The sequence below is a fragment of the Mchenga conophoros genome, linkage group LG3 (assembly GCF_057382185.1).
Source record: "Mchenga conophoros isolate Kocher_MC1m ecotype Shallow Benthic linkage group LG3, M_conophoros_male_GT1.1, whole genome shotgun sequence".
NCBI lineage: Eukaryota > Metazoa > Chordata > Actinopteri > Cichliformes > Cichlidae > Mchenga > Mchenga conophoros.
This window is the reverse complement of record NC_140528.1, coordinates 20,101,883-20,127,192: the sequence shown is the minus strand read 5'-3', so window position 1 is coordinate 20,127,192 and position 25,310 is coordinate 20,101,883. Positions and strand designations below refer to the sequence as shown.

The window sequence follows — 25,310 nt, the reverse complement described above, 5'->3', positions numbered from 1 at the left end:
CCCAGTGCAGTAGCAAATCGTTCATGCTTCACTGCGCAAGCTGGACCCACAGAGTCTGCTAAGGTTTGTCACTGCCATAGTAGATATGATATTTATATAAACCCATTTAGAGTGAGGTTCATGTAAATTTACCATTCTCTATTTGTTTATCTTCCGACAGCGCAAGATTACAAGTGTGCTCCAAAGCTTCCTTTGCCTGTTAGACGTGGGAATGCTGCAGACCATCAGGGAGTGTACGGTCCATCAAGCCCACAGAATAGAGCCGGACTGGAATTTGTCAGTTCATGAACTGATGGCATTCATTTCAATCCTGTTTGTAAGAGCAATCATGTGTCCTGTTGGTGCCATTGTGGATTGCTGGTCAGAAAGATTTCTGGTGCCAGTAATCAAAGAGACAATGCCCCGAGATAGATTCATTTCAATTATGCAACACCTTCGATTTGATGACAGGGACACGCGGGCAGAACGGGTGAAAACAGATAAATTTGCGGCGATCTCCGACATCTGGACACGCTTCAACAAGAACTGTGCTAAGAGTTTCACTCCAGGAGAACACATGACCATAGATGAACAGCTGTTCCCTACCAAGGTTCGTTGTCCATTCACACAGTGTATCGCAGCCAAGCCAGACAAATTTGGGATCAAGAACGTGGTCATGAAACTGATGGAGCCGTTTTTGGATGATGGGAGAAACGTCACAACAGACAATTTCTTTACTTCACTGTCACTGTCGCACAGACTGCTGCAGCGCAAAACGCCGTTATGGGGCACGGTGAATAAAGTCTGGCGTGAACTTACTCAACTTGTGCGGATGTATTCCATAAGAGCAGCAACATGCAGGTGGTCAGTAGCGGTTTTCTACAATATGCTGGACCTGTTAGCGGTGAATGCCTACATTTTGTACAAGGCATGTACAGGGTGGACAGGCAAAAGAAGATTGTTTCTGAGTCTTCTAGCTCAGGAACTTTGTTGCCGATTCATGTAGCACAAGGAAATATTAGCACAGACGCAGCCTGCTGAAGCTGCTGCAGCTGCTGTGCCAGGGACTGTAAAGACAACGCAGTGCCAGTGGAATTTACGCAAATTTGCGCAGGGCTAGTAAATCTAGTAGTAGGGACTCGCACCAGGGAAAAAAAAGGCTCAGTAATTCTAGTGTTAAGGTGTGAAACAGCTGTGTACTGCCTTTTGTTCCTGGAGAAGGTATTTAACTGAGAGCCATGCTAGGCTCAGGGAGACTCTGCTGACCCTGCCCCGTGGTCATGTAGGCTCTCCATCAAGCTTGGTTGTCTGTTCTTTGTGTGTTTTGATTAAAGAATGTTAGCTACCGCTCACCGCTCGTCTGCAGGCTTTATTTAAATGGAAAACTTCCACAACAGGCGGGTCTAGCAAAGTGTTGCCAGGGGGCCAGGTAGGGCATTAACAGGGAAAGGGGGGCACAAAGAAATACTTTTCTAGTGTATGAATGTGTGTGTGAATGGGTGGATGATTGTGTATAGTGTAAAGCGCTTTGGGGTCCTTAGGACCAAGTAAAGCGCTTTACAAATACAGACCATTTTACCATTTTTCTTTCTTATTCTCATTTAAAATGTCTCACTGTTATTAAATAATTATCTGAATCTTACAACCAAAGTTTTTATCTGATGTAAAATGTATAGAAATCATACATATACCAACAAGACTGTACATCACTGTCACAACAGTGTTTGTTTTCATTCAAAGGCTTTATGGCTTTAATACCTGGGGGGCCGGTCTCTAGTCAAAATGCCCGATTTTCTGTCCCAGGCCAGTCCTGGCCAACAGGGAAACAAACGCCGACACTGTGCTGCAAGTCTTGGACGACAGTACACCTAAAGCTGGGCAAACACTGCAATTTTCAAACTGCACGATTGGCTCGCAGTTGGTAGGTCACGATGCAGGTCTCACACTATACCGCCCGATGCTCTGATGCGACCTGAGTGCTCACACTGTGCCTCCATATAATGAAGGTTATAACAGAAAATCTGTCGCTCTCTCTCTCTCTGTCTTTCTCTCACACAGACACACCACCACCATCAACTTTGCTAAATTGCTAATGAAAAACATTGATCAGGCAGCTGTGATTGAGCAGCAATGTAAATCCAACTATTTTCACGGTTGTTGTGGTCGTGATAATTTTGTGATGCCACATCGAAAAGGCTCGGATGAGCTTTCCAAAGTTCTACAAGTTGTGCCTCCATCGCTTGTGTCCAGATCACACGCTGCACTACCGTGCTGCACCGTCTTTTTCACCGACGTTTACGTGTTTGCGTGTGAGCAGTGTGAGCGGCTGTGGCGACACGCTCACGAGCGAGCAATGTTTGTTCCCCTCAGAGAAAGAAAAAAAAGGCTGCAAAAGTACAGGGAGGAATGGGAAAAGGAAAACACCTGGCTGGAAAAGTGCACGATAACACATATAAAGCGCACTGCACTGTGTGCCGGCGCACTTTTTCCATAGGCATGCTTCTAGTGGTGGGCACATGAAGAACATGAGGGACGTGAAAGCTCGGGGAACCCTAAACCAATTTTTTGTCCACCAGGCCACGGCAGAAGCAGATATGGTATGTAAACACTGTCTCTTTTTTTAAACCCTCTGGTTAAGGTTAATATGGGCATGTGCAGTGAATATCAGCGCTATGTGACCAGAAGTGTGATAATATAATTTATTTTGTGTAATAAACAACTGCAAGGATAGATGATTACAACAAATAGATGACTAATACATAAAAGTAATACATAGATGAATAATGATGATGAGTTATGATGCGTAATCATGGGAACAAGAGGGTTTACAAACAGGAGCAGCTGATTAGCTTTAGAAAAGCTGAAATAATACCTCAACTGAAGCCAATTGCACTAAATGCACTAAATGTGCACTGTTACAAGAATATTTTTCTTTCTATTGTTTTCTATTAATTTATATAATTTTAAATTAAGCACGACAGAGTTCTTTTAAAGAAAGATTTACTTATATTCTCAAGAGTTAAGCATGACAGGCTTCTGTTTAAGAAAGAGACCTGTTTTACTGTGTTAATGTTGTCATTTTGAGCTAAAAATAAATGGCTAAATGATTTTCATGTGTTCATGTCACAAAGAATATGCATCTGCTTAAATCAAATTCAAGTCAAATGGTTAAAAAATAATTTCACACACAAAAAAAGAGCTAAAAAATTCACCACACTGGGAAGGGTGAAGACAACTGGGTCGCCCGGCCCTGGCCACGAGGTGTCCCTTATTTATTTCTCATGGAGTTGGCAACCCTATGTTTACATGATCGAAATATCTTGAACACAAACACAAACAAACAAAGAGGAAGACCGCACCGGAAGGAAACAACTACAAGTCCCAGCATCCTCTGTGTTTAGGGAGCAGCAGTGAAAGTGAAAGTATTGAGCCTCCGTTCAGAGCAGCAGGAGGAGGAAGGTGGAGCTGAGGCAGGTGAGTGTTTACATGAATATGTTTCTTCTTATGACATAAAATAATTCCACGCTGTTCGTGTCTGTGGGTGAAATGTGAGGCCGGTCGGCTCCTCTGAGCGCTGGTTTCCTGTAAGTAGAGAGGAAGTGAGTTTAGCTGAGCCTCCGTTTAGTGTGAGAGAGCAGGAGGAGAGTGAGAGCTGTGCTGAGGCAGGGTGAGTGTTAACACCGCTCTGACATTACTGTGTCTCTGTGGCGGGAACAACAGGCTCCGTCAGTGGAGGCAAAAATAATCAGACTTTGGTTTTTCAAAGGAAACAACTTTATGTCGGAAGTTCCCGCACGCTCATTGGATAACGATGTGTCAATCTCGACCTATTAGCCAATGAGCGTGCGGATTCACAGAAAGACCCGCCTTTATCACGGGACTTTAAAAACTACAATGGCGACAGAAACTACGTGAGTGGAGTTCAGGGTGACGTTATGAAACTGTGACGTTTGAGCCACTTCCTGTTCTCAGTCCCAGCGTCCTGATCACCGAGGTTTCTGTTGCTCTGATATCTGATATTGATTATATTGGTAAACAGGCTGTAGCACAAACATCAGGTCTGTTCTGAAAACTGTCTTTATTTTTTCAAAGTAAGGGAATATCTGTGGTCTGATACCGCGGGCTCATGGGCTAAGGACTTGGATTGACAAGTCAAGCGCAGATGATTGTGTTGTTTCTTATAAAGGCTTGTGTGTGTGTGCCTTCCTGTGTGTGTCCTTGTGTCAGTGGAACTGAATCAGTGTGTTAGAGAAAGTGCTCCTCTGCTGTGCCGTCATCGTGTGGATGCTTCTTTTAAAGTTGGAACTCATGTTTTTATGATCTGCTTCATTTCATTGAACCTTTATTTCTAACCATGAAGTCCCTTTGAGGTTACAGCCTCCTGGTTAGGTTTAGGCTGTTATTGTGCTTCAGGCTGAAATATGAGGAGTAAGGAGTGGGGCTGGTTAGCCCTCATGACCCTCACCATAACACATACGTCACAGGACAGTGTTTACCACAGAAACTCCATGAAATGATCAATGAGAACTTTAGAAACCCGTCAGTGTGATGCTTCCAGTACAACAGCACCTCTGAGTGTGTGTGTTTGCCTCTCAGACTAACTCCACCCTGACATCAAGAAGATGGAGGAAGAGGATGGAGCAGCATCTGCAGCATCCAGCTGTGTGTCTGTGAGGAGTGACTGGTCCAAAGGAAACCCTCCAGACTTCAGTAATGAACCTGCAGCAACAATGTAAGAGAGCTGCTGACTCATTTATTCAGTGCAAATAATGATTTTTGATGCAATGGGAGAAGAAAAATGACAAAAACAGTTTTAAAAATAAGGATTAAAATGTTACAAACTATGTTTTTGAGTTTCCTGATGTAGCACAAAAATATATGAACATAATATTTTACGGTTCTTTTAGGCAGCACCAAAAAACAAAAAGACTATTTTAAGCTGTCTGAGGTAGTGAGTCAACATGTCACACTGGGTCAAAGGTCAGGGAGTAAAGGTGTGTTTTAAAGGAGGTTTAAAAGCAGCGAGTGAAGGAGCCTGTCGAGGTAAATCGTTCCATAACTGATCAAATTCAGTTGGTGGACCTCTGTGTGAAATCAAGCATCTGGTTCACAGAGAGGATAACCCTCACATGGGCTGTACAACATTATATAGGGAGACAAAAACAGAGATTATCGTAGCCATCGCTCTCTCGCATGGACGTGGCAGTCTTGCTGTCTGCTGCGAATCCTCCCCGTACCTCCGTGACCTCGTCTGGTATCTGCTCCCTCCTCTGTAAGAGACAGTAAAGGAAAACACGTCTCTGCCTAGTCTTGGAAATCTAATCTTATCATCCATTGTTCTTCTAGGGCCTCTTCTTCTTGTGGCCTCAGCTAACTGCTAATATTTAAATGGCTAACATTAACATGTGTGCCAGCCAGGTTCACATTTATGATGAACTATGATTAATTAACTGATGTTGAAACTGGAGCTTTACTGACCTCTGAAATTCCTCCTAAAGTGTTATTCAGTGTTGTGACAGTCAGCTGCTTCAGCTGCTGCTGGGATGGGCTGTGGCAAAGAGAACAGAGAAAATCTAAATCAGAGTTTTTCTCTGAATTAAAAGCAAGGAAACAACAATATATTCTACATGGTGAAACTGATGGTTTCTGGTGTTTGGGTCTGTTTTTCTGTATTTATGCAGATAAAGTGTAAACTCAGATGAATTATACCATCAAATGTTAAAGGAAAATATCAGGATGAGTGTCTGTGAGCTGAGAAGGACGTGAAGCGAGCAGTTTATCCCAGAGCTGAAGCTGCTCTGTGTGCAGAGATGAGCTCAGATTCCTGCTGTGATTGATCAACAGTCACAGAAATGTAGACTTGTAGTTATTACTGCAGTATGGTCACAGCAGATACTGATAAACATGTATTATGAGGATGGATGATCAAGTTTCTCACTCTCTCCTTTAAATCTCAGTTTTTTCTTCTTCACAGTTTATCTGTTAATTTATTAATGAATAACACTGAAAGAGTTTCTGTTATATTTCCCCTTGAACATCAGCTTATTAGGGCGGCATTAGGAAATAGCCCCCCTCCAAAGAATGAATAAATGAATGATGATAATAATAAAATGATTAAAAAGCAGAGCTCAGAGTGGTAGAATGGTCAAACATGGATCCACGGGTGGTTCAACTGCATTTGGTGACGTGACTAAAGCAAATCTTTCAAATAATCCCACCATCAACGGGATGTTGTCTCCTTTACTACGGTTACTTTACTTGGTCACCGTGTGAATTTCTTTGAAATGAACCAAATTCTTTTATTTGTTGGTTGTTGCATATTTAACCTCTACAGTCAGGAAAGGAGGAGATGAGGCCTCAACAATGTTGGGTTGTAGCTGTGCTTCAGGTTAGAGTGAGTGTCCATGGAATAAATGTAAGTCAGTGAACTGGAAACATGACTGTGTTCAAACTTTGTTTTCCTTTTTATAATGAGTCTAATCAAAGGTGGACAGAAGTATCTCCACTGTGACTTTTCTGTGTCACCATCAGAGCTTCTGCACAGTGTGGAGAAAGATCCAGAAGCAGAGCTGGACTGCAGACAGCCAGTCAGAGCAGCTGTGTACAAAGTAAGACTGAACATCTGTCTGCTGATGGACTCATTTCTGAAAACTGGACTTCTTGTGTTGTTCAGACATTGAAGAGTTTTCTTTCTCTTTAGTCTCATTGTTTTTCTTTCTTTCAGCAGATGTTGGTCTGCAGGAGGTTTTAGATGAACATAAGATCAGTCTGAGGAGGAGATGTGAACGTGTGACTGAAGGAAGTGATGAAACAGGAAGTAGAACCCTCCTCAACACCATCTACACTGAGCTCTACATCACAGAGGGACAGAGTGAAGAGGTTCATACCCAACATGAGGTGAGGCAGCTGGAGACAGCTTCCAAGATGGACGCCCTCCATGACGCTCCAATCAGGTGCCAGGACATCTTTAAAGCCTTACCTGACCAACAGAGACCCATCAGAGTGGTTCTGACCAACGGCGTGGCTGGTGTTGGAAAAACCTTCTCAGTGCAGAAGTTCACTCTGGACTGGGCAGAGGGCTTGGAGAACCAACATGTCAGTGTGGTGGTTCTGCTTTCATTCAGGGAGCTGAACCTGATCAGAGATGAGCAGTACAGTCTTCTGGAGCTGCTCCATGTTTTCCATCCAACATTACAGAAGGTCACAGCAGAGAAGCTGGCTGTCTCTCAGCTTTTGTTCATCTTTGATGGCCTGGATGAAAGCAGACTTTCATTGGATTTCACCAACAGGAAGCTGCTGTCTGATGTCACACAGAAGTCATCAGTCAGCCAGCTGCTGACAAACCTCATCCAGGGGAATCTGCTTCCCTCGGCTCTCGTCTGGATAACTTCCCGACCCGCAGCAGCCAATCAGATCCCTCCTACATGTGTTAACAGGCTAACAGAAGTACGAGGCTTCACTGACGCCCAGAAGGAGGAGTACTTCAGGAGGAGATTCAGTGATGAAGAGCTGTCCAGCAGAATCATCTCCCACATGAAGACATCCAGGAACCTCCACATCATGTGTAGTATCCCAGTCTTCTGCTGGATCACTGCTACAGTTCTGGAGCACATGTTGACTACAGAGCAGAGAGGAGAGCTGCCCAAGACCCTGACTGACATGTACTCACACTTCCTGCTGGTTCAGACAAAGAGGAAGAAGAACAAGTACCATGAGGGACATGAGACGAGTCCACAGGAGCTGACGGAGGCTGACAGGGAAGTTCTTCTGAAGCTGGGGAGGCTGGCGTTTGAACATCTGGAGAAAGGAAACATCATGTTCTACCAAGAAGACCTGGAGCAGTGTGGTCTGGATGTGACAGAGGCCTCGGTGTACTCAGGAGTTTGTACAGAGATCTTCAAAAGAGAGTGTGTGATCTTCCAGAAACCAGTCTACTGCTTTGTTCATCTGAGCATTCAGGAGTTTCTGGCTGCTGTCTACATGTTCCACTGTCACACCAACAGGAAGACAAAGGTGCTGAAGATGTTTCTAAAATCAGAATCTTTCACCAAGATGATTTTCAGTTTTTTTGATGACAAAGATCCCCAATCACTTGATGTATTTCTGAGCAGAGTCATGGAGAAATCCCTCCAGAGTAAAAATGGCCACCTGGACCTGTTTGTTCGCTTCCTTCATGGCCTCTGTCTGGAGTCCAACCAGAGACTCTTAGTAGGTCTGCTGGGTCAGACAGAGATCAGTCCAGGAACCATCCAGAGAGTCATCAACAACCTGAAGAAGATGAACAGTGATAAAATCTCTCCTGACAGAAGCATCAACATCTTCCACTGTCTGATGGAGATGAACGACCTCTCATTATTTCAGGAGATCCAAGAGTTCCTGAAATCAGAGAACAGATCGAAGAAGGAACTCTCTGAGATCCAGTGCTCAGCTCTGGCCTTCATGCTGCAGATGTCAGAGGAGGTTCTGGATGAGTTGGACCTGCAGAAGTACAACACATCAGAGCAGGGACGACAGAGACTGATTCCAGCTGTGAGGAACTGCAGAAAGGCTGGGTGAGTCCAGATGTGATCATTAACATCATTGATCAGTGTAGGTTAGTAGTTTAATGTTGAAAATAAAATCAGATTGTAACCACAAAGTGTTTGTGTCCGTACGCTGCAACCTTCCACACCATTCCTTTATTGTACAGACTCAGCAGCAGCTCCATGGATCCCAAATCCAAGAGTGGAGAACAGATTTGAAGTGTGTCACATCCATGCAGTCACAGCTGTTTCCACCATGTTTCCACTGATATTAATCCTGTTCAATGACACGTTTCATATCAGTGAATATGTTCTTTAGGACGTCCACTGACATGTTTAAGTGTCCTGCTGGAAATCACTCAAATCATCCATGAAATCCATGAAAAATCCTTTTAGTGTTTCTAACTTCACCCTCTGTCCTCTCTCTCTCTCCATCCTCCTCACTGCTTCTTTCACTGATAATCACACAAACATCGTATTCAGCTACAAAATAACACAATAACATCATCTGATGATCATTATTATAAGAGCAGGATCCATATTTGATATCAGAGTAACACACTGCTTGGTTATGTGCAGTCATCATCAGTGACTGTGGGTCAAACAGAAGCTCTCTGATTGGTTGCTGACCTTGGTCACCTGTCCACTCTCACCTGTTTGTGTTTGCTCTCTCTTTGCTGTCTCCATCCTCTCTCTCCTTTCTCTCCCTCTCTGTCTTTGTACGTCACTCAGGTCCAATGGAAACAGTGACATTTACAAACCAATCAAAGACAAACTGATCCATGTCAGGTTATAACAATATTCAAAGTGAATACAGGCTGCTGCTGGACACAGACAGGTAACATCATTTTGACTTGCTGTCACCTGGATCTGGACTCATAAACACTGAAGCCCTGAACAGGAATACAAATCATTTTCTGCCAACTAGCGACACACCAGCAGATAATGGCTCAGAAAGCTCAAATGAGCCAATCATTTCTGTGTTTAGTTCCCCTGAAATCAGATCTGATATCAGTAGCTCTGAGTTCATTCATCATTATTGTCCAGTGATGAGATTTCTGCTACGTTTGGTAACAGTCAGCAGGTTTTTCCTGCGTGTGGACGTGAACAGTCGTACCTGACAGCAGGTAGCAAACAGAGATCATCTTTCCAGCTGGAACTCTTCACTGAGCTGAACTCATTCAAAATGTTCTGGAGTCAAAACAGGAAACAGTCCAAATGTGTGTCTTCACTCTGACTCTGGATCAGATCTCAGTGACAGACTGTGGACATTATGGAAGCCTAAATGTGACACCATCTTCCTTCTTCATCTGCAGATTAAAGCCAAACAAAGATTCTCATTAAAAGTCTGCAGGTCTGAGAGAGACTCAATCGTTGTGTCATGTCAAACACAGTAAGAGGAGCTGAAGCACAGATGTGAAGAGCAGATTCATCAGATTATGACCTCACTCTGTTTTGTCTTCATATACATTCAGTCTGTGTTTATAATGCAGATTTTCTGCTTTTATAATAACACATTTTATATTTTCTATCATCACAGACTGACTCTGTGTGGACTCTCAAAGACTCACTGTGAAGTTGTGGCCTCAGCTCTGAAGTCCAACCCCTCCCATCTGACAGAGCTGGACATGAGTAGAAATAATGACCTCCAGGATTCAGGTGTGAAGCTTCTGTGTGCTGGACTGGAGAGTCCAAACTGTCGACTGGAGACTCTGAGGTGAGTTCACTGACTGCGGCTGTTGTTGTTTTTCTATATTTCATGTCTTTGATGTTTGAAACTTTCTTTAGTTCCTAAATGTTCAGGATGTGTCTGAAGACAAATGTGAAGAAGTTTGAGTGCTTTCAGAAATGTTGTCTTTCCAAACGACTGAACAAGAGTTTTTCCTTTTGGCTCCAAACAGAAGTGACAGACTTGAGCAGGGTTCATTTAAAGGCTGACAGAAGTGGAGTGGTGACGGGGAGATGTTTGACAGGACAGTGTTTCAGCCTCCACAGGTTCATGTTGTGCTCCATCAGTCAGTGAAGATGAAGTCAGTGCTGACCAGGCTGTAGAGTGTGTGAGGGATGTGAATGAGGATGATGAAGATCTGATGATAGCAGATAAAAACAGGCTGCAGAGACTTTGAGCCATACAGGGCACACAGTGTGTGTACAGAACAGCTGAAATCATTATGGAGGCCTCACTGGGATATGGAAGCATCACAGTACAGCTTCAGTGAAGCATTAAAGTCTCTGATATGAGATGAGAAATGAAGCAGCCAGAGCTTTTTCATGAGTGGAAATCCACTGTGACTGTGAGCTGCTGCTACAGCCTCCAGATTAGCCAGCAGCTCATCCTGCTCAACATGGACCTGTGGTCAGAGTGTGTGCTGGATAATCCGGCCCAGGATGAGGCCAAACTGACATGGGATGAAATGTCTGTCACATAATTGAGCTTAGTGTAGTTTCATTTCTGCACAATTTAAAAACAACCAAAACTTTGTTCTGTCTTTTCTATGTTATACTGTAGACTTTCTTTGATACTGTGTCCAAAAGGAGCAGCTTTTACTTTGAAGGGGAGGCGTCTCTGTTTCCTCTTCAGGTTGGATGATGGAAGCAAATGAGTGTGTGATGTTCTTTCAGTGTTGCACTTTGTAGACGCTCCCTGAGCACTGGTCTCACAGCCAGCTGCACATAGAGACCAGTGTTGTTAGTCCAGGTCAGAAGATGACTTGTTGGAATGAAAATGAGCTTGTAGTTTGTCTGCTTTAATAATGTGACTGGAAAAAGGTGTTGGACTTCAAATATGTCCATTTCTTTCACACTTCACCTTTAAAAGTGAAGACTTGTGGTTCCTGGAAGGAAAAACACGACTTTTTCAAGTCTTTGTCCTGTTTTTATGAGAAATGTACGACTTTAATGTGAAACATTCAGAGTTTTTTCTCGTGTTATGTTTGTTTGAAGCTGCTTCCTGTTGGCTTCAGCTGTTTGGAGTTTCCATTTTCTAAACTTCTACATTCTGAACCTTCTTCAGCTCTGAACAGATGATGAAACACTGAATGATTTCAAGCTCACACTTTGTCTAATAAACTTACATCTTTCATTCTTTATACAGATTGAGTTACTGTGGTTTGTCAAAGATCAGCTGTGATTATCTGGCAGCAGCACTGAAGTCCAACCCCTCCCATCTGAGAGAGCTGGACCTGAGCTGGAACAACAAGCTGCAGGATTCAGGAGTGAAGCATCTGTGTGGTTTCCTGGAGAGTCCAGGATGTGGACTTGAAACTCTGGGGTCAGTCAGCATGTTTTAGTTGTGCTGAGATGAATATGATGTGAAAGTTGTGCTGACACTAAACTGCAGACATCAGGCTGATATTATACTGATCCACACTGAGGATCTTCATGGTAAAGTCTGTTTTCTTCTTCTCTGGTTTAGTCCATTGACTGCAGCAGAACAATGTTCACATTTCAAACCTTCAAAGAAGAAGAAAAATCCTCCACTGGATAATTCACTGTGAAACTCTCCAACTCTTCATTCCACCTTAAAGTCTGTCTGACACTGAAATCCAAAGCAAAATGTGCGTTTGCTTTACAGACAGCAGTCCAACACAAACATACACACATCATCCAAAACACAGTCCAACATCCAAATCTCCTCCACTGCCAGCATGAATGATGGGAAAGAGAAGGAGGAACACTCTGACATTCAGGGTTAGAATGAGTTTCATGAAGCAGACTGTGAAGATCAAAGCTGCATTAGAAAGCTTACATGAATGAATGAGTGGACAGAAGTGGACAGAGATCATCTGAAGCACTTCAAAGGCTTTAAATCAGCACATTTCTCTTTATTCTTTATCAACTCTGTTAGTTTCTCTCAGTTTTCTGTGGAATGAAGCTAACAGCAGGCTAATAAGATGCTGACCAATAGGTTTCTATTAAAGGTTGTAATTTGTATATGAAAAAGTGCTTTGGCTCAGCAGGGATCAGCTTACAGGTAGAATACAGCTGCTGGATGGGATTAGCATGTCATAGCTATCTACCAAACTGCTAACTGGGGGATTTCAGGCCATCTATGGATCATTTTTGCTAACTGTTTATTCAGCTTAGGCTCACAGGGCTGCAGCCTGTGCCCTGGCTGTCATAGGGCAAGAGGCGTGGTCCACCTGCACAGGTGAGCAGTCCATCACAGGGCCAACAGAGAGAGACAGAGAAGCACTCTCTCACATCCACACCTACAGCCAATTTAGAAGCACCAATGAACCTAAGCAGCATTTCATTGGACTGTGGGAGAACATCCAACCTCCACAGAAAGGCCAACAAGCTTCAACCTACAACCTTCTTGCTTTAAGGCACTAGTGCGAACCACTTTTCCCCATTTCAGCCCAAATCCTGCATCTTCCTGTTTCTGACTCCAGGCCAGCTCCACTAACACTTTCTCATCAGACACTGCCACCTAGTGGAGGAAGTCTTAGTCCCATTTGAAGCTTCAGATGACAGTTAGTTCCTTTACAAAGAGGTGGAGGTGGTGGGGCCACAGCACCATCATCACTGAGTGCCATAGGACACTTAACCTTTGTTTCCATATGCTGGGAACTTCCTGTTGTTCCAAGGAGGACTGGAAAATGTGTGAAAACCTCCCAGTCAGTTCCTCACAGCACACTTCAATCATTTCCCTCCCACAGCATCAGGACCAGGGCTTTTTCTCTCTTTGGTCCCACTAAGAGATTTCCACACAAACACCTCATCAGTGGGACTCTCAGAGCTACCAGCCCTTTGCTACAATCACAAAGCTCTTCATTGAAATCAATGATATCAAAGCTGGAATCAAATGAGTCCAAGTCTTCTGCTGATTCAGCATCACATTCATCTTTGCTCCTTGTCCTGCATCCCCACCATGGACTTCATTCCTTTCCAAGCCAGCCTTGAGTGTCCTTTATTCAGCTCATCCTCTGCTTTACTTTTACACCTGATTTTAGCTGCTTTATCTCTCTTTCAACAAGTTTCTGTGCCTCAATCTTTTTCTTCTCTCCCTCATAACAAGACAGCTTCTTCTGCCTGAGAACATGTTGAAGTGATTTACAAATCCAGGGCTGCTTATTGGGGAAAATGCTTCCTGTTTCCAAAGTAATCCCCATTTTTCCCAGAAAGAAATGCAAGTAGAAATCGATGATCTAAGTGAGAACATGAGCCTTTAACAATAGCAGCAAAATATCTCTCCAATCTCAATACTCCCTCTCTCGACCTCTGGAACACCAGAGGTCACAATACATTGTGTTGGGTCACTCCTCGGCCCACTCAGCTGCTTCCATGTCCATCCATGGCATCATGGACATCGGGGTCACCACTCCCGCTCTGACCCTCTCTAGCTGTCCTCTGGCTCAGCAAATCAGACAACCTCATGTCATCTAAGTGGTCCAGTAATAAACACCAGCTCCCCCTCGAGAACACTCCATGCGTAAGATTAGGTTTTTTCTGCGTCCCTCTCTTGTGGTCCATCATGCCTCGGGCCTCCAGGATCCTCACCCCCCTGTGGTCGCCGAGATCTTCTGTAAAGCAAACCAAACACCTTTTCCTGCACCTCCCTAACTTATCATCTTTGGGACTCTTTAATCAAAAGCCTGATCCTAATTATCTTCTTGACTTATTGACTTGTATTTATATATATTCTTCAACGTTACTCATCATTTTAAAACTCTTAAAACGCTGCTTTCACGTCCCTGCATGCGTTTCCTGTCGCTTGCCTTATCTAATCATCAACATCCTGTACACAGAACTCTCGCTGCTGCAAGGCCTCCACTCTGACCTAGAATCTCCTTTCACAAGAAAATCATTATAAGCGCCTATTCTACTAAAAGATCCAAAAAAACAACCACTTTAATCAATTAAGTTTAAACATATAAGCAATTACTCCTGCATACATTTTATCACAGCTAAACGCTGCCTTGAAACAACTCCTGTGTGTTAACACTAACTTCATTTTAAAACTCACATTTCCTATGTTATAGCCTGTTTTTGGTACAGCCTTTTTATTTCATCTTGCTCCTTTGATGTAACAATACCTTCTCATTCTAGTTTATCAGACTTAACCAAAATATATGCTTTCCTTCCTTTGGTCCTTCTCTAAAGCAAGAAACTCCTATTCAGTTCCTCTTTTCTGTCACTTGTTACAGGGCCAGCTCAAGTTCAGTTAAACGCTAAATTAATTTGAGGCCTTTTGCCTGGAATCAATACTGTCATGTGTGTTTATGGACTCTGTGTCTGTAAGCGTGTGCAATCCTTCAATAACTCATATCATCCTCACAGTAGATTGGCTAATCATAGCGCTAGCCAAAGGCTCGTGACCCACAAGAGACGAATTGAGCCACAACTCCCTTAAAGGCACAAAATGCAATATGTATAAAAAGTCATTTCTACGTATAAGCTCTCCCCTTTATCCTAAAAATAAATCTATGTAATATCTGTATGTGTGTCTTCTATTCATTAATGTAATTGTCAGTTATTTTCTCTCTTTATTTTACCTTCTTTTTGTTTACCTCTTTGTTTGTGACGTGGACATCCCTAAACCATCCTGAGTTCCGGCTTCAATTTCAACCCAATTGTACCCTCTATTCTCGCAGTCGAACTCGTCTGGGCTTCACCTTCCCACTGGCCCCTGTGCCCTTCTCTTAGTGTCCTTTGTTGTCTTGTGATCCCCAGCAAACACAGTCTGTTTCTTCTCTGTTTCTTCTCCGTTGCTCTTTTCAGTATTTTCCTTTTAGATTAAATCCCAGCCTGGCAAAATATCCCATTCAGTGTCTTTAAACAGTTATGTCACACTGTTCTTACCAGCCTGCAGTTCACCGTGTATTTTCCATCACGTGCTTTTCTTCCATGCTGCTGCTGGTATCGTCAGTGTAGTTTCAGTTGCACTGTCTTTTGCCTGCTGTTAATTCTTGAAGTCCACGATGTTCTGTCGGTCTTCATCAGGAGATTAACTGTCCTATGAGCTTCTTCTCAGGATCGGGACAAGTGGGAGGTCAAGCTGTAAAATTTTAAGCCAAAATCTGGCCTGTTTTCCTCCCAATTCTGTTAATCAATGGTTTTGTACTCAAGATTCTAGGTTGAAAGAAGTCCACCTGTATTGACACACTAAAGCATACAATTAATATCCTTTTCATTTCTTTTCTTAAAACCTCCATTTGCTTCATCTGCCTGGAGTTTAACTCGTATGTTTCTCTCTCTGTGTGCTCACTTGTCACAGTCAGTTCCTTTTATGGGCATGCAAAGTTCCTGTCACACACACCATTTCCTGTCAACCTTGCAGCTGCTCAGAACCATATTTTCTGTTTCTATCTCTCCTGTTTTGTTTTTTTTACAGGCTAATAAAACTCTTGTTTTACTAAGTCTTGATCTAAAACAATTCACCCTTATTTCATGCACACACTTCTAAATATACTAAATTCTTTGCGTTTGTCAGATCGTCTCACACACACACCGCCTTTTCTCTCACACTTCCACTTCTGCACTCACTCTACTATCAACTTTCATAGTGTTATTATTATTTATTATTTTGTACAAATCACACCCAATCACTCAAAACCTGCTACTCACAGCATTCACACACTTAAACTGTGACAAGAGTTGAGGAATATACTCACAACACGCTTTCCTAAGAGTATTTCAGACATGCCTTTCATAATCAGAAAGAGCAAGTCAAAGAAAACAATTGAAACCTCTATTAATTCTCACAGCACACACATAGAATAGAAAAAATAAAACACACCAGCATTTATTGCTGATGAGAGGTTACTCCTAAAAGTAATATGTTAGTCTTAAATATATACAGTGCACTCACTATATTTATATATCAAAACTCAGTCAATTACTATACATTCACTACGGCAACTCAAAACTTTATTTATAGCCCTCTAATGAACATAAATGGCGTCTTAAACACACACTCATCAATGTTTGCAGCAGTATTTGTAAAACCAACTGTGGTTTAAACAGTTCACTGCTGACTAATTTGCATTTTCACACTCACACACACACAGTCTAAAAATAGCTCCAGCACTGCCTCAGACTCCTTTCACACAGAGATCTCTTATTTTATATTACAAAGACGTCTTATATTTACAACCACTGTCACATCTGTCAGCTTTAGCGCCTAAACAATTTCGACAAATTTAAGTTAACGGTCCAACCGATAAAGTCCAACTTTTTTGTGATCAATTAACCAGTATCTGTACAACAGTTTCTGGCCTCATCTCTAAAATCCCTAACTCAATTTAAAAGCGTCAACCAACCCAAACTTTGCCTGAAGCTCTATTTTTGGCATTTCACAGCCAAGGCTTACCCCGAAGTTTTAAGTTAAAGTTACACGCCCGAAGTCGAACTTCTGCTGGCCAAAAAAGCGCAGACTACCGTTCCAAACGGTAAGGAGACTCTAACTCCTAGTTATTCTGGAGTGCCCCAAGCTCCACAGTGACCAACTGACTATCCCTCTTCGAGGACAATGCCTAAGCGTCCTTGGCATTGGCAAGCGTTACCTCTGAGCACTGTGCTTCCTATCAGTCCAACTGACGTTCTTGAATAATTTATAATACTTTGGAACAACAGTAAAACAGCCAAAAAAGTGTAAGACTGAAGCAGGTCCAACCTTATAACCAATACGGGCTCCACCCCAAACAATAACCAAATTCCCTAATATACTAAAATCACTCAGCAGTCCAACTGCTTTCCACGGTCCAACCGTATTAAATCCTTTAGCGGTCCAACCGCATTCAATCATTTTTAGCAGTCCAACTGCATTAAATCCTCAGTACTGTCATGAGATTCTCATCAAAATCAAAGCAGACATTCCCCAGTAATTTCAGTGAGTAGACTTTAATTTGTAATGTCCAATTTGGCACACTTTGGAAATAATTCAACAGGTAGTGCCTTACCTTTGGATAAGCGGCTTAGAACAACAATGAGAAAAAGAGAGCTGATTATTAGCTCATCAAAACACAAAACAAAATCACAATGAATTATCGGTTAATTTCATTTAAAATAATTCATTAAGTATTTATGTACAATTCAAATTAGTTAATTACATATTTTGTTGGTTTGTTTTCTATTTTAATTATTTTACTGACACATTTAATGAATTATTTAATGATGTATTTATTTAATTCACGTTGCTACTCCTGGCCCTGCATCGCTGTTCATAAATACATTTTATTTGTCAGCTTCACCCATCAAAGTCAGGGGGCGGGGTTAATGCTGATCAAGTCAACACCATTGCTTTGGTCTGGTGGGCGTTCTTTTAATGGGCTTTTCTCAATACTAAGTAGGCCTACACACCAGGGTTTGGACATGTGTGGACCCAAACTATACTTTTACCCTTTTTTGTGTGTCACCAAATACACTTTAATATTTTCTAGACAAGAATGTAGTGGCGTAATCTTTAACCTCTTTTGGCTCCAAACAGAAGTGACAGACTTGAGCAGGGTTCATTTAAAGGCTGACAGAAGTGGAGTGGTGACGGGGAGATGTTTGACAGGACAGTGTTTCAGCCTCCACAGGTTCATGTTGTGCTCCATCAGTCAGTGAAGATGAAGTCAGTGCTGATGAGGCTGTAGAGTGTGTGAGGGATGTGAATGAGGATGATGAAGATCTGATGATAGCAGATAAAAACAGGCTGCAGAGACTTTGAGCCATACAGGGCACACAGTGTGTGTACAGAACAGCTGAAATCATTATGGAGGCCTCACTGGAATATGGAAGCATCACAGTACAGCTTCAGTGAAGCATTAAAGTCTCTGATATGAGATGAGAAATGAAGCAGCCAGAGCTTTTTCATGAGTGGAAATCCACTGTGACTGTGAGCTGCTGCTACAGCCTCCAGATTAGCCAGCAGCTCATCCTGCTCAACATTTCCTCACCAACTTTAATGGAAGTGTGATGTTTTCAGCTGGAGTGATGGTCAGGGTGGCCTCCCTCTCCTCTTCTTCTCCTCTTCCTCTTTCATTTGTAAAGCCACTTCTGCTGCTTTCATTCATTTGGAAGTCCTGTAGCTGAGTTTGGGAGAGACTAACAGCCTCGGCAGCAGAGGGGAGAAAGGCTGTAACACCACCACTTTACTCTGTTCTACCTGTCACATCATTTTATCAGGAAACAAATATGCTCATGTTTTTACTATGTTTGTCTTGAAGATGTAAGAAGATCACATGGTGCTTTTTATTATTGTGTTGGTTTGTTTGCTGTCTCTTGGATGGAGCCCAGCTGTGCGTGGCCACTGGGCCTGTGGTCAGAGTGTGTGCTGGATAATCCGGCCCAGGATGAGGCCAAACTGACATGGGATGAAATGTCTGTCACATAATTGAGCTTAGTGTAGTTTCATTTCTGCACAATTTAAAAACAACCAAAACTTTGTTCTGTCTTTTCTATGTTATACTGTAGACTTTCTTTGATACTGTGTCCAAAAGGAGCAGCTTTTACTTTGAAGGGGAGGCGTCTCTGTTTCCTCTTCAGGTTGGATGATGGAAGCAAATTAGTAGCTGTGTCCCAAAACGTCGGCTGCATCCTCCAGAGGCTGCATTTGAAGGCCGATTACATCACAGCCAGGCGATGAAGGCTGTCCGTATTTGTCGACTCCTTCAAATGTGCCCGACAAATGCGTCCTTCATTTCCCCGAATTTGAAGGATTCGTCGGGTGTGTCCTTCGTGGCCCACCATATCCCAGAATTCATATCCCAGCCAAATTTCAGCTGCCAACAATGGCGGCAGCTACTAAGTTTTCAAATTACTCTTATTAATCTTTCTGGGTCACAAAATAAACTTTTAACATATTTTCAGGTGAGAAAGTAGCTGTGTAAACTTCAAATATCTGCTTGGTTTATCAAGACATCGCATATTTGCAAAAGTGTGCCGACGTTTTCGGAGACGTCTGTTACCCACCCGCTCGCTAGCAAGCCGGGGGGTTCAATGGTCACTCCAGCCGGCGAGAGCAGCGGACGCCCGGCTTCATCGTTTTCAGACCCCGCTCTTTCGCTACTCAGGTTAAACATGATATATAAGTCACTCGGATAACTTAAAAATGTAATTGTTTGCCTTTTTTCTGTGTTTTATTTGTTCCGGAGTAAATCGGTTTGGCTGAGATCAAAGTTCCTCCGGGATTTTCACACAGCTGAATAAACGTTAAACAGGAAACTGATTAAACAGAAGTGTGAGACGGTCGAGAGTTTACGCCAGTGTCCTGTTATATTTTAGATAGCAAGGAGCAGACGGCCGAGTTTATTAAACTCCACCGACACAGCGGTGACGCAAATCTGAAGGCTCGACCGTCCCATTTCACAGCCTCGCACTTCCAGCCTTTTCGGTCTTTGAAGGACCCGGCCCACGTAGACCGCGAATACCGGGTCCTCCGAAGGATGCAGCCGACGTTTTGGGACAAAGCTAGTGTGTGATGTTCTTTCAGTGTTGCACTTTGTAGACGCTCCCTGAGCACTGGTCTCACAGCCAGCTGCACATAGAGACCAGTGTTGTTAGTCCAGGTCAGAAGATGACTTGTTGGAATGAAAATGAGCTTGTAGTTTGTCTGCTTTAATAATGTGACTGGAAAAAGGTGTTGGACTTCAAATATGTCCATTTCTTTCACACTTCACCTTTAAAAGTGAAGCCTTGTGGTTCCTGGAAGGAAAAACACGACTTTTTCAAGTCTTTGTCCTGTTTTTATGAGAAATGTACGACTTTAATGTGAAACATTCAGAGTTTTTTCTCTTGTTGTGTTTGTTTGAAGCTGCTTCCTGTTGGCTTCAGCTGTTTGGAGTTTCCATTTTCTAAACTTCTACATTCTGAACCTTCTTCAGCTCTGAACAGATGATGAAACACTGAATGATTTCAAACTCACACTTTGTCTAATAAACTTACATCTTTCATTCTTTATACAGATTGTATCGCTGTGGTTTGTCAGAGATCAGCTGTGATTATCTGGCAGCAGCGCTGAAGTCCAACCCCTCCCATCTGAGACAGCTGGACCTGAGCTCCAACAACAAGCTGCAGGATTCAGGAGTGAAGCATCTGTGTGGTTTCCTGGAGAGTCCAGGATGTGGACTTGAAACTCTGAGGTCAGTCAGCATGTTTTAGTTGTGCTGAGATGAATATGATGTGAAAGTTGTGCTGACACTAAACTGCAGACATCAGGCTGATATTATACTGATCCACACTGAGGATCTTCATGGTAAAGTCTGTTTTCTTCTTCTCTGGTTTAGTCCATTGACTGCAGCAGAACAATGTTCACATTTCAAACAGTGAGACTCAACGTATGGCCCGCGGCCCACACGCGGCCTGCCCACCTTTCCTGATTCAGAGAGAGGGGACCCTGATTAACTGTGTAGTGTTCTTCCTCACAGTTCTAAGTATCAGACACAACAATGAATAATCCACAGCTGACTGTCTTTAGCAGGTCAAAGGTCACGGCACACAGCAGACAGTGGGAAATATTATAACTCTGATCATTTATCAGCACATATCCATATGTATAAAAACAAAGCTGACACTGTGAGACTTGATCAGAGGTGTGATCATCACAGCAGAGGCCTTTGTGTCAAAGTCACTGAGGATCAAACAGAAACACATGAAGCAGATTTTCCTGTTCTGGCTTTTTATAGCAGATAACCTTCAAAATATTCTGCAGTCCATCAAAAACTGAAGCAAACCATGAATCAACATGTGAACATGAGCTGATGCTGCTGAAGTGAAGCAAAGTTACAGAGGTTTGATTACAGACACAGCTGAGAGTTTGTAATCTGTCATCATTTTAAAAGGTTTACATTTCTTCAGTATATCCACATTTGCAGCTGCTACCTCAACCTCCACTTGTCCAACACAACTGCTGTCCACTGCCTCCATGACATTGTGATTTTGCTGTTGGTCTTCTGTCAGATCTTCATCAATCACTTCTGCACGGGGCACACCTTCAGACTCTGCAGCTGCATAACGAAAGCCTGTAAGATAAAATTAGACATAAGGTAAATGTACACCAATATTCCAATGACAGGTGTGTGATTCATCTGGAAGTTATGTGCGGATTAGTGTACAGTGATAGCAATTTAGTATGTTTTTAGAGGGGGGGGGGTGTTGTTTACCTCCGATGGGTGCTCTTTTTCGCTTCCGTTGCGTACGCCTTGAGTGCCGGTCCGAGTCTGATACAGGTATGTCGTCATGCCCCATGTGCAGTGTTGGTGCCCAGTCTGGATTTGTTACATCCATTTCATATGCTGGTTTGCCTGCAATAATGCCAAATCATAAGCTACTCAGTCGACATGATGTGGTTCTGCAGCATCACACATTAGCATGTTTTATCTCATTATCTATGACCTCAGCACGTTGAAAATAACACTAAAAGCCTTTCAAGAGTGATATGAATTAATTTAGAACTCACCGGAAAGAAAATGCCGTGAGCAAACCAACAAAAAGCTGGGGATTGCAGAGAACTCGATATCCGCTCGTCTCACCGCTGCAATCCAAGCCTGACGTCTTTGTTTAGTAATATCGGATACATGGGATCCCTCACGTTGCCTCCAGGATGGAAAACGATGAAAAGAGAGCCCGTTATCCAGCTTCTTGCCTTCACGATCGTGTGATCTAACGTTGCAACCGACAACACAACACGTACGATCCATAGCTGAAATGGTATCCTTTGGCTGGCCTACTGTCATGGCGGAAGGGGGCATGGCCCATCTCCCGTGACATCACGCTCCAAAGCCCTATAGGTGGGAAAATGTACCATGTCGACCAATCAAAAATGATATGGAAACATGACATTTGGTTGTTTAGCAAAAGGGGGAAGTTTTAGGAGTGACCGGCAAGAGAGAGCGAGTGAGCGAAAGAGAGAGAGAGTTTTGATACGTGAGAGATTTGTGACGTTTACCGTGTTTGGTCTCAAGTTAGTTTGTTGTCTTGTGTATTTAGTGTGTAGCTGTTGTTTTGTTTTGTGTGTCAGTTCTACTAGTGATCGTCACAGTTGCTGCCTTAAAGCCAACAAAGGCAGATTGCAGTGTAAACGCTGAGTGACACACCTGCTGTCAGACCTGCAGGTTTATCCCTGTGCTGTTCTCATATGTGTTAGAGTGACACAAACTATTGTTTGACACCTGATTGTTCTGTAAATAGTTTGAAATGATTATATGAAAAACGTCTGAGCCTTGGCTGCATTTTTTGGTAAATAGTACCATATAACTTTGTTGTTTGCAAAACGTGTGCGTATTTTTAAAAGTGTACAATCTCTATTTGCATTTCAAGTTATGAAGATGATTCGTTAAACATGTGTGTGGTTTTTACAGTCAAAATATCACTTTCTACTTGTATTTTAAATTTTGTCTGAATTTAGATAAATTGTGCTGATACAGTTGGTCAAAATGAGAAAATAACAGATAAACTGTTTTTAAAGGTAAAATATAGAGGCCACATCAAAAGTAGTCAAGAAGGGTTAAAGGCTAAAAGCAAAGTTGTCACCAAGTACTGTTTATATTTGTGTGTATTGCTGCAGCTTTTTTGAGTATTAATTTGGTGCCTTTGTGTGAAATAATGGTATTGTGAGTGATCCATATAGTCACAAAGAATAGCCACTTGTTTCTGTGCTACCAAAGTTCCCCAGCTTTCATTCAAAATGTGTTTATCGTCAGCACCTGCACATTAAACTACTTAAACATTATAAATGTCTTCAAGCTCACACTGAGGCCTGTGGGGTACTATCAGCCACTGAGACAGTACACACATTTATATGTGTTTGTATATGAATATTTCATACTTTAAGACTGCCTGTTTATTTAAGGGAGATGAACAAAATACATTGGAATTGTACAAAATAATATCATGGATGATAAATTAAATAGATTTTAAGTAGATGCTTGTGCATTCTTAAAGTCTTATATGTTGAACTGAACTATGTGATCTGTTCAAAGCCTTAATCTTAATTTGAAGTGAAATGTGCATTTTGAGTTTATACACTATGTATATAAGGCGACCGTTTCCTTTTGCAGTATTTTTGTGTGGTGTACTTTTCTATGTCTTAACAAAAGGGGAACAAAGGTGTTTAAGTTCACCTAGGATGATGTGTTTTAATTTTCACATGGTCTTGCTTGAATTTGACCCTGACAAAGGCGTATGAACTCTGTCAGCTGTTTGGAGTTTCCATTTTCTAAACTTCTACATTCTGAACCTTCTTCAGCTCTGAACAGATGATGAAACACTGAATGATTTCAAGCTCACACTTTGTCTAATAAACTTACATCTTTCATTCTTTATACAGATTGATCGACTGTGGTTTGTCAGAGATCAGCTGTGATTATCTGGCAGCAGCACTGAAGTCCAACCCCTCCCATCTGAGACAGCTGGAGCTGAGCTACAACAACAAGCTGCAGGATTCAGGAGTGAAGCATCTGTGTGGTTTCCTGGAGAGTCCAGGATGTGGACTTGAAACTCTGAGGTCAGTCAGCATGTTTTAGTTGTGCTGAGATGAATATGATGTGAAAGTTGTGCTGACACTAAACTGCAGACATCAGGCTGATATTATACTGATCCACACTGAGGATCTTCATGGTAAAGTCTGTTTTCTTCTTCTCTGGTTTAGTCCATTGACTGCAGCAGAACAATGTTCACATTTCAAACCTTCAAAGAAGAAGAAAAATCCTCCACTGGATAATTCACTGTGAAACTCTCCAACTTTTCATTCCACCTTAAAGTCTGTCTGACACTGAAATCCAAAGCAAAATGTGCGTTTGCTTTACAGACAGCAGTCCAACACAAACATACACACATCATCCAAAACACAGTCCAACATCCAAATCTCCTCCACTGCCAGCATGAATGATGGGAAAGAGAAGGAGGAACACTCTGACATTCAGGGTTAGAATGAGTTTCATGAAGCAGACTGTGAAGATCAAAGCTGCATTAGAAAGCTTACATGAATGAATGAGTGGACAGAAGTGGACAGAGATCATCTGAAGCACTTCAAAGGCTTTAAATCAGCACATTTCTCTTTATTCTTTATCAACTCTGTTAGTTTCTCTCAGTTTTCTGTGGAATGAAGCTAACAGCAGGCTAATAAGATGCTGACCAATAGGTTTCTATTAAAGGTTGTAATTTGTATATGAAAAAGTGCTTTGGCTCAGCAGGGATCAGCTTACAGGTAGAATACAGCTGCTGGATGGGATTAGCATGTCATAGCTATCTACCAAACTGCTAACTGGGGGATTTCAGGCCATCTATGGATCATTTTTGCTAACTGTTTATTCAGCTTAGGCTCACAGGGCTGCAGCCTGTGCCCTAGCTGTCATAGGGCAAGAGGCGTGGTCCATCTGCACAGGTGAGCAGTCCATCACAGGGCCAACAGAGAGAGACAGAGAAGCACTCTCTCACAGCCACACCTACAGCCAATTTAGAAGCACCAATGAACCTAAGCAGCATTTCATTGGACTGTGGGAGAACATCCACCCTCCACAGAAAGGCCAACAAGCTTCAACCTACAACCTTCTTGCTTTAAGGCACTAGTGCCAACCACTTTTCCCCATTTCAGCCCAAATCCTGCATCTTCCTGTTTCTGACTCCAGGCCAGCTCCACTAACACTTTCTCATCAGACACTGCCACCTAGTGGAGGAAGTCTTAGTTCCATTTGAAGCTTCAGATTACAGTTAGTTCCTTTACAAAGAGGTGGAGGTGGTGGGGCCACAGCACCATCATCACTGAGTGCCATAGGACACTTAACCTTTGTTTCCATATGCTGGGAACTTCCTGTTGTTCCAAGGAGGACTGGAAAATGTGTGAAAACCTCCCAGTCAGTTCCTCACAGCACACTTCAATCATTT

General features: G+C 42.6%; 2 protein-coding genes across 2 annotated transcripts in view; both read left to right on the top strand.

Annotated features, from left to right (window-relative positions):
- Nucleotides 1-25,310, top strand: part of LOC146577602 (protein TANC1-like) — a 136,423-nt gene that overhangs the window by 58,925 nt on the left and 52,188 nt on the right. The gene's annotated exons all lie outside the window — the stretch shown is intronic.
- LOC146577604 (NACHT, LRR and PYD domains-containing protein 12-like) lies at nucleotides 6,732-23,950 on the top strand. Its single transcript, XM_085269741.1, has 5 exons — nucleotides 6,732-8,531; nucleotides 10,042-10,218; nucleotides 11,596-11,772; nucleotides 20,393-20,569; nucleotides 23,755-23,950. Exons 1-5 carry the CDS (start codon nucleotides 6,904-6,906, stop codon nucleotides 23,948-23,950), a joined length of 2,355 nt encoding a protein of 784 aa, XP_085125867.1. The 5' UTR covers nucleotides 6,732-6,903.

Excerpts from the sequence above, each read along its gene's own strand:
- LOC146577604 (XM_085269741.1), top strand. The coding sequence starts at position 6,904 with ATGGACGCCCTCCATGACGCTCCAATCAGGTGCCAGGACATCTTTAAA. Across the intron at positions 11,773-20,392 it reads TGTGGACTTGAAACTCTGGG|ATTGTATCGCTGTGGTTTGT; the intron begins GTCAGTCAGCAT and ends TTCTTTATACAG. Across the intron at positions 20,570-23,754 it reads TGTGGACTTGAAACTCTGAG|ATTGATCGACTGTGGTTTGT; the intron begins GTCAGTCAGCAT and ends TTCTTTATACAG.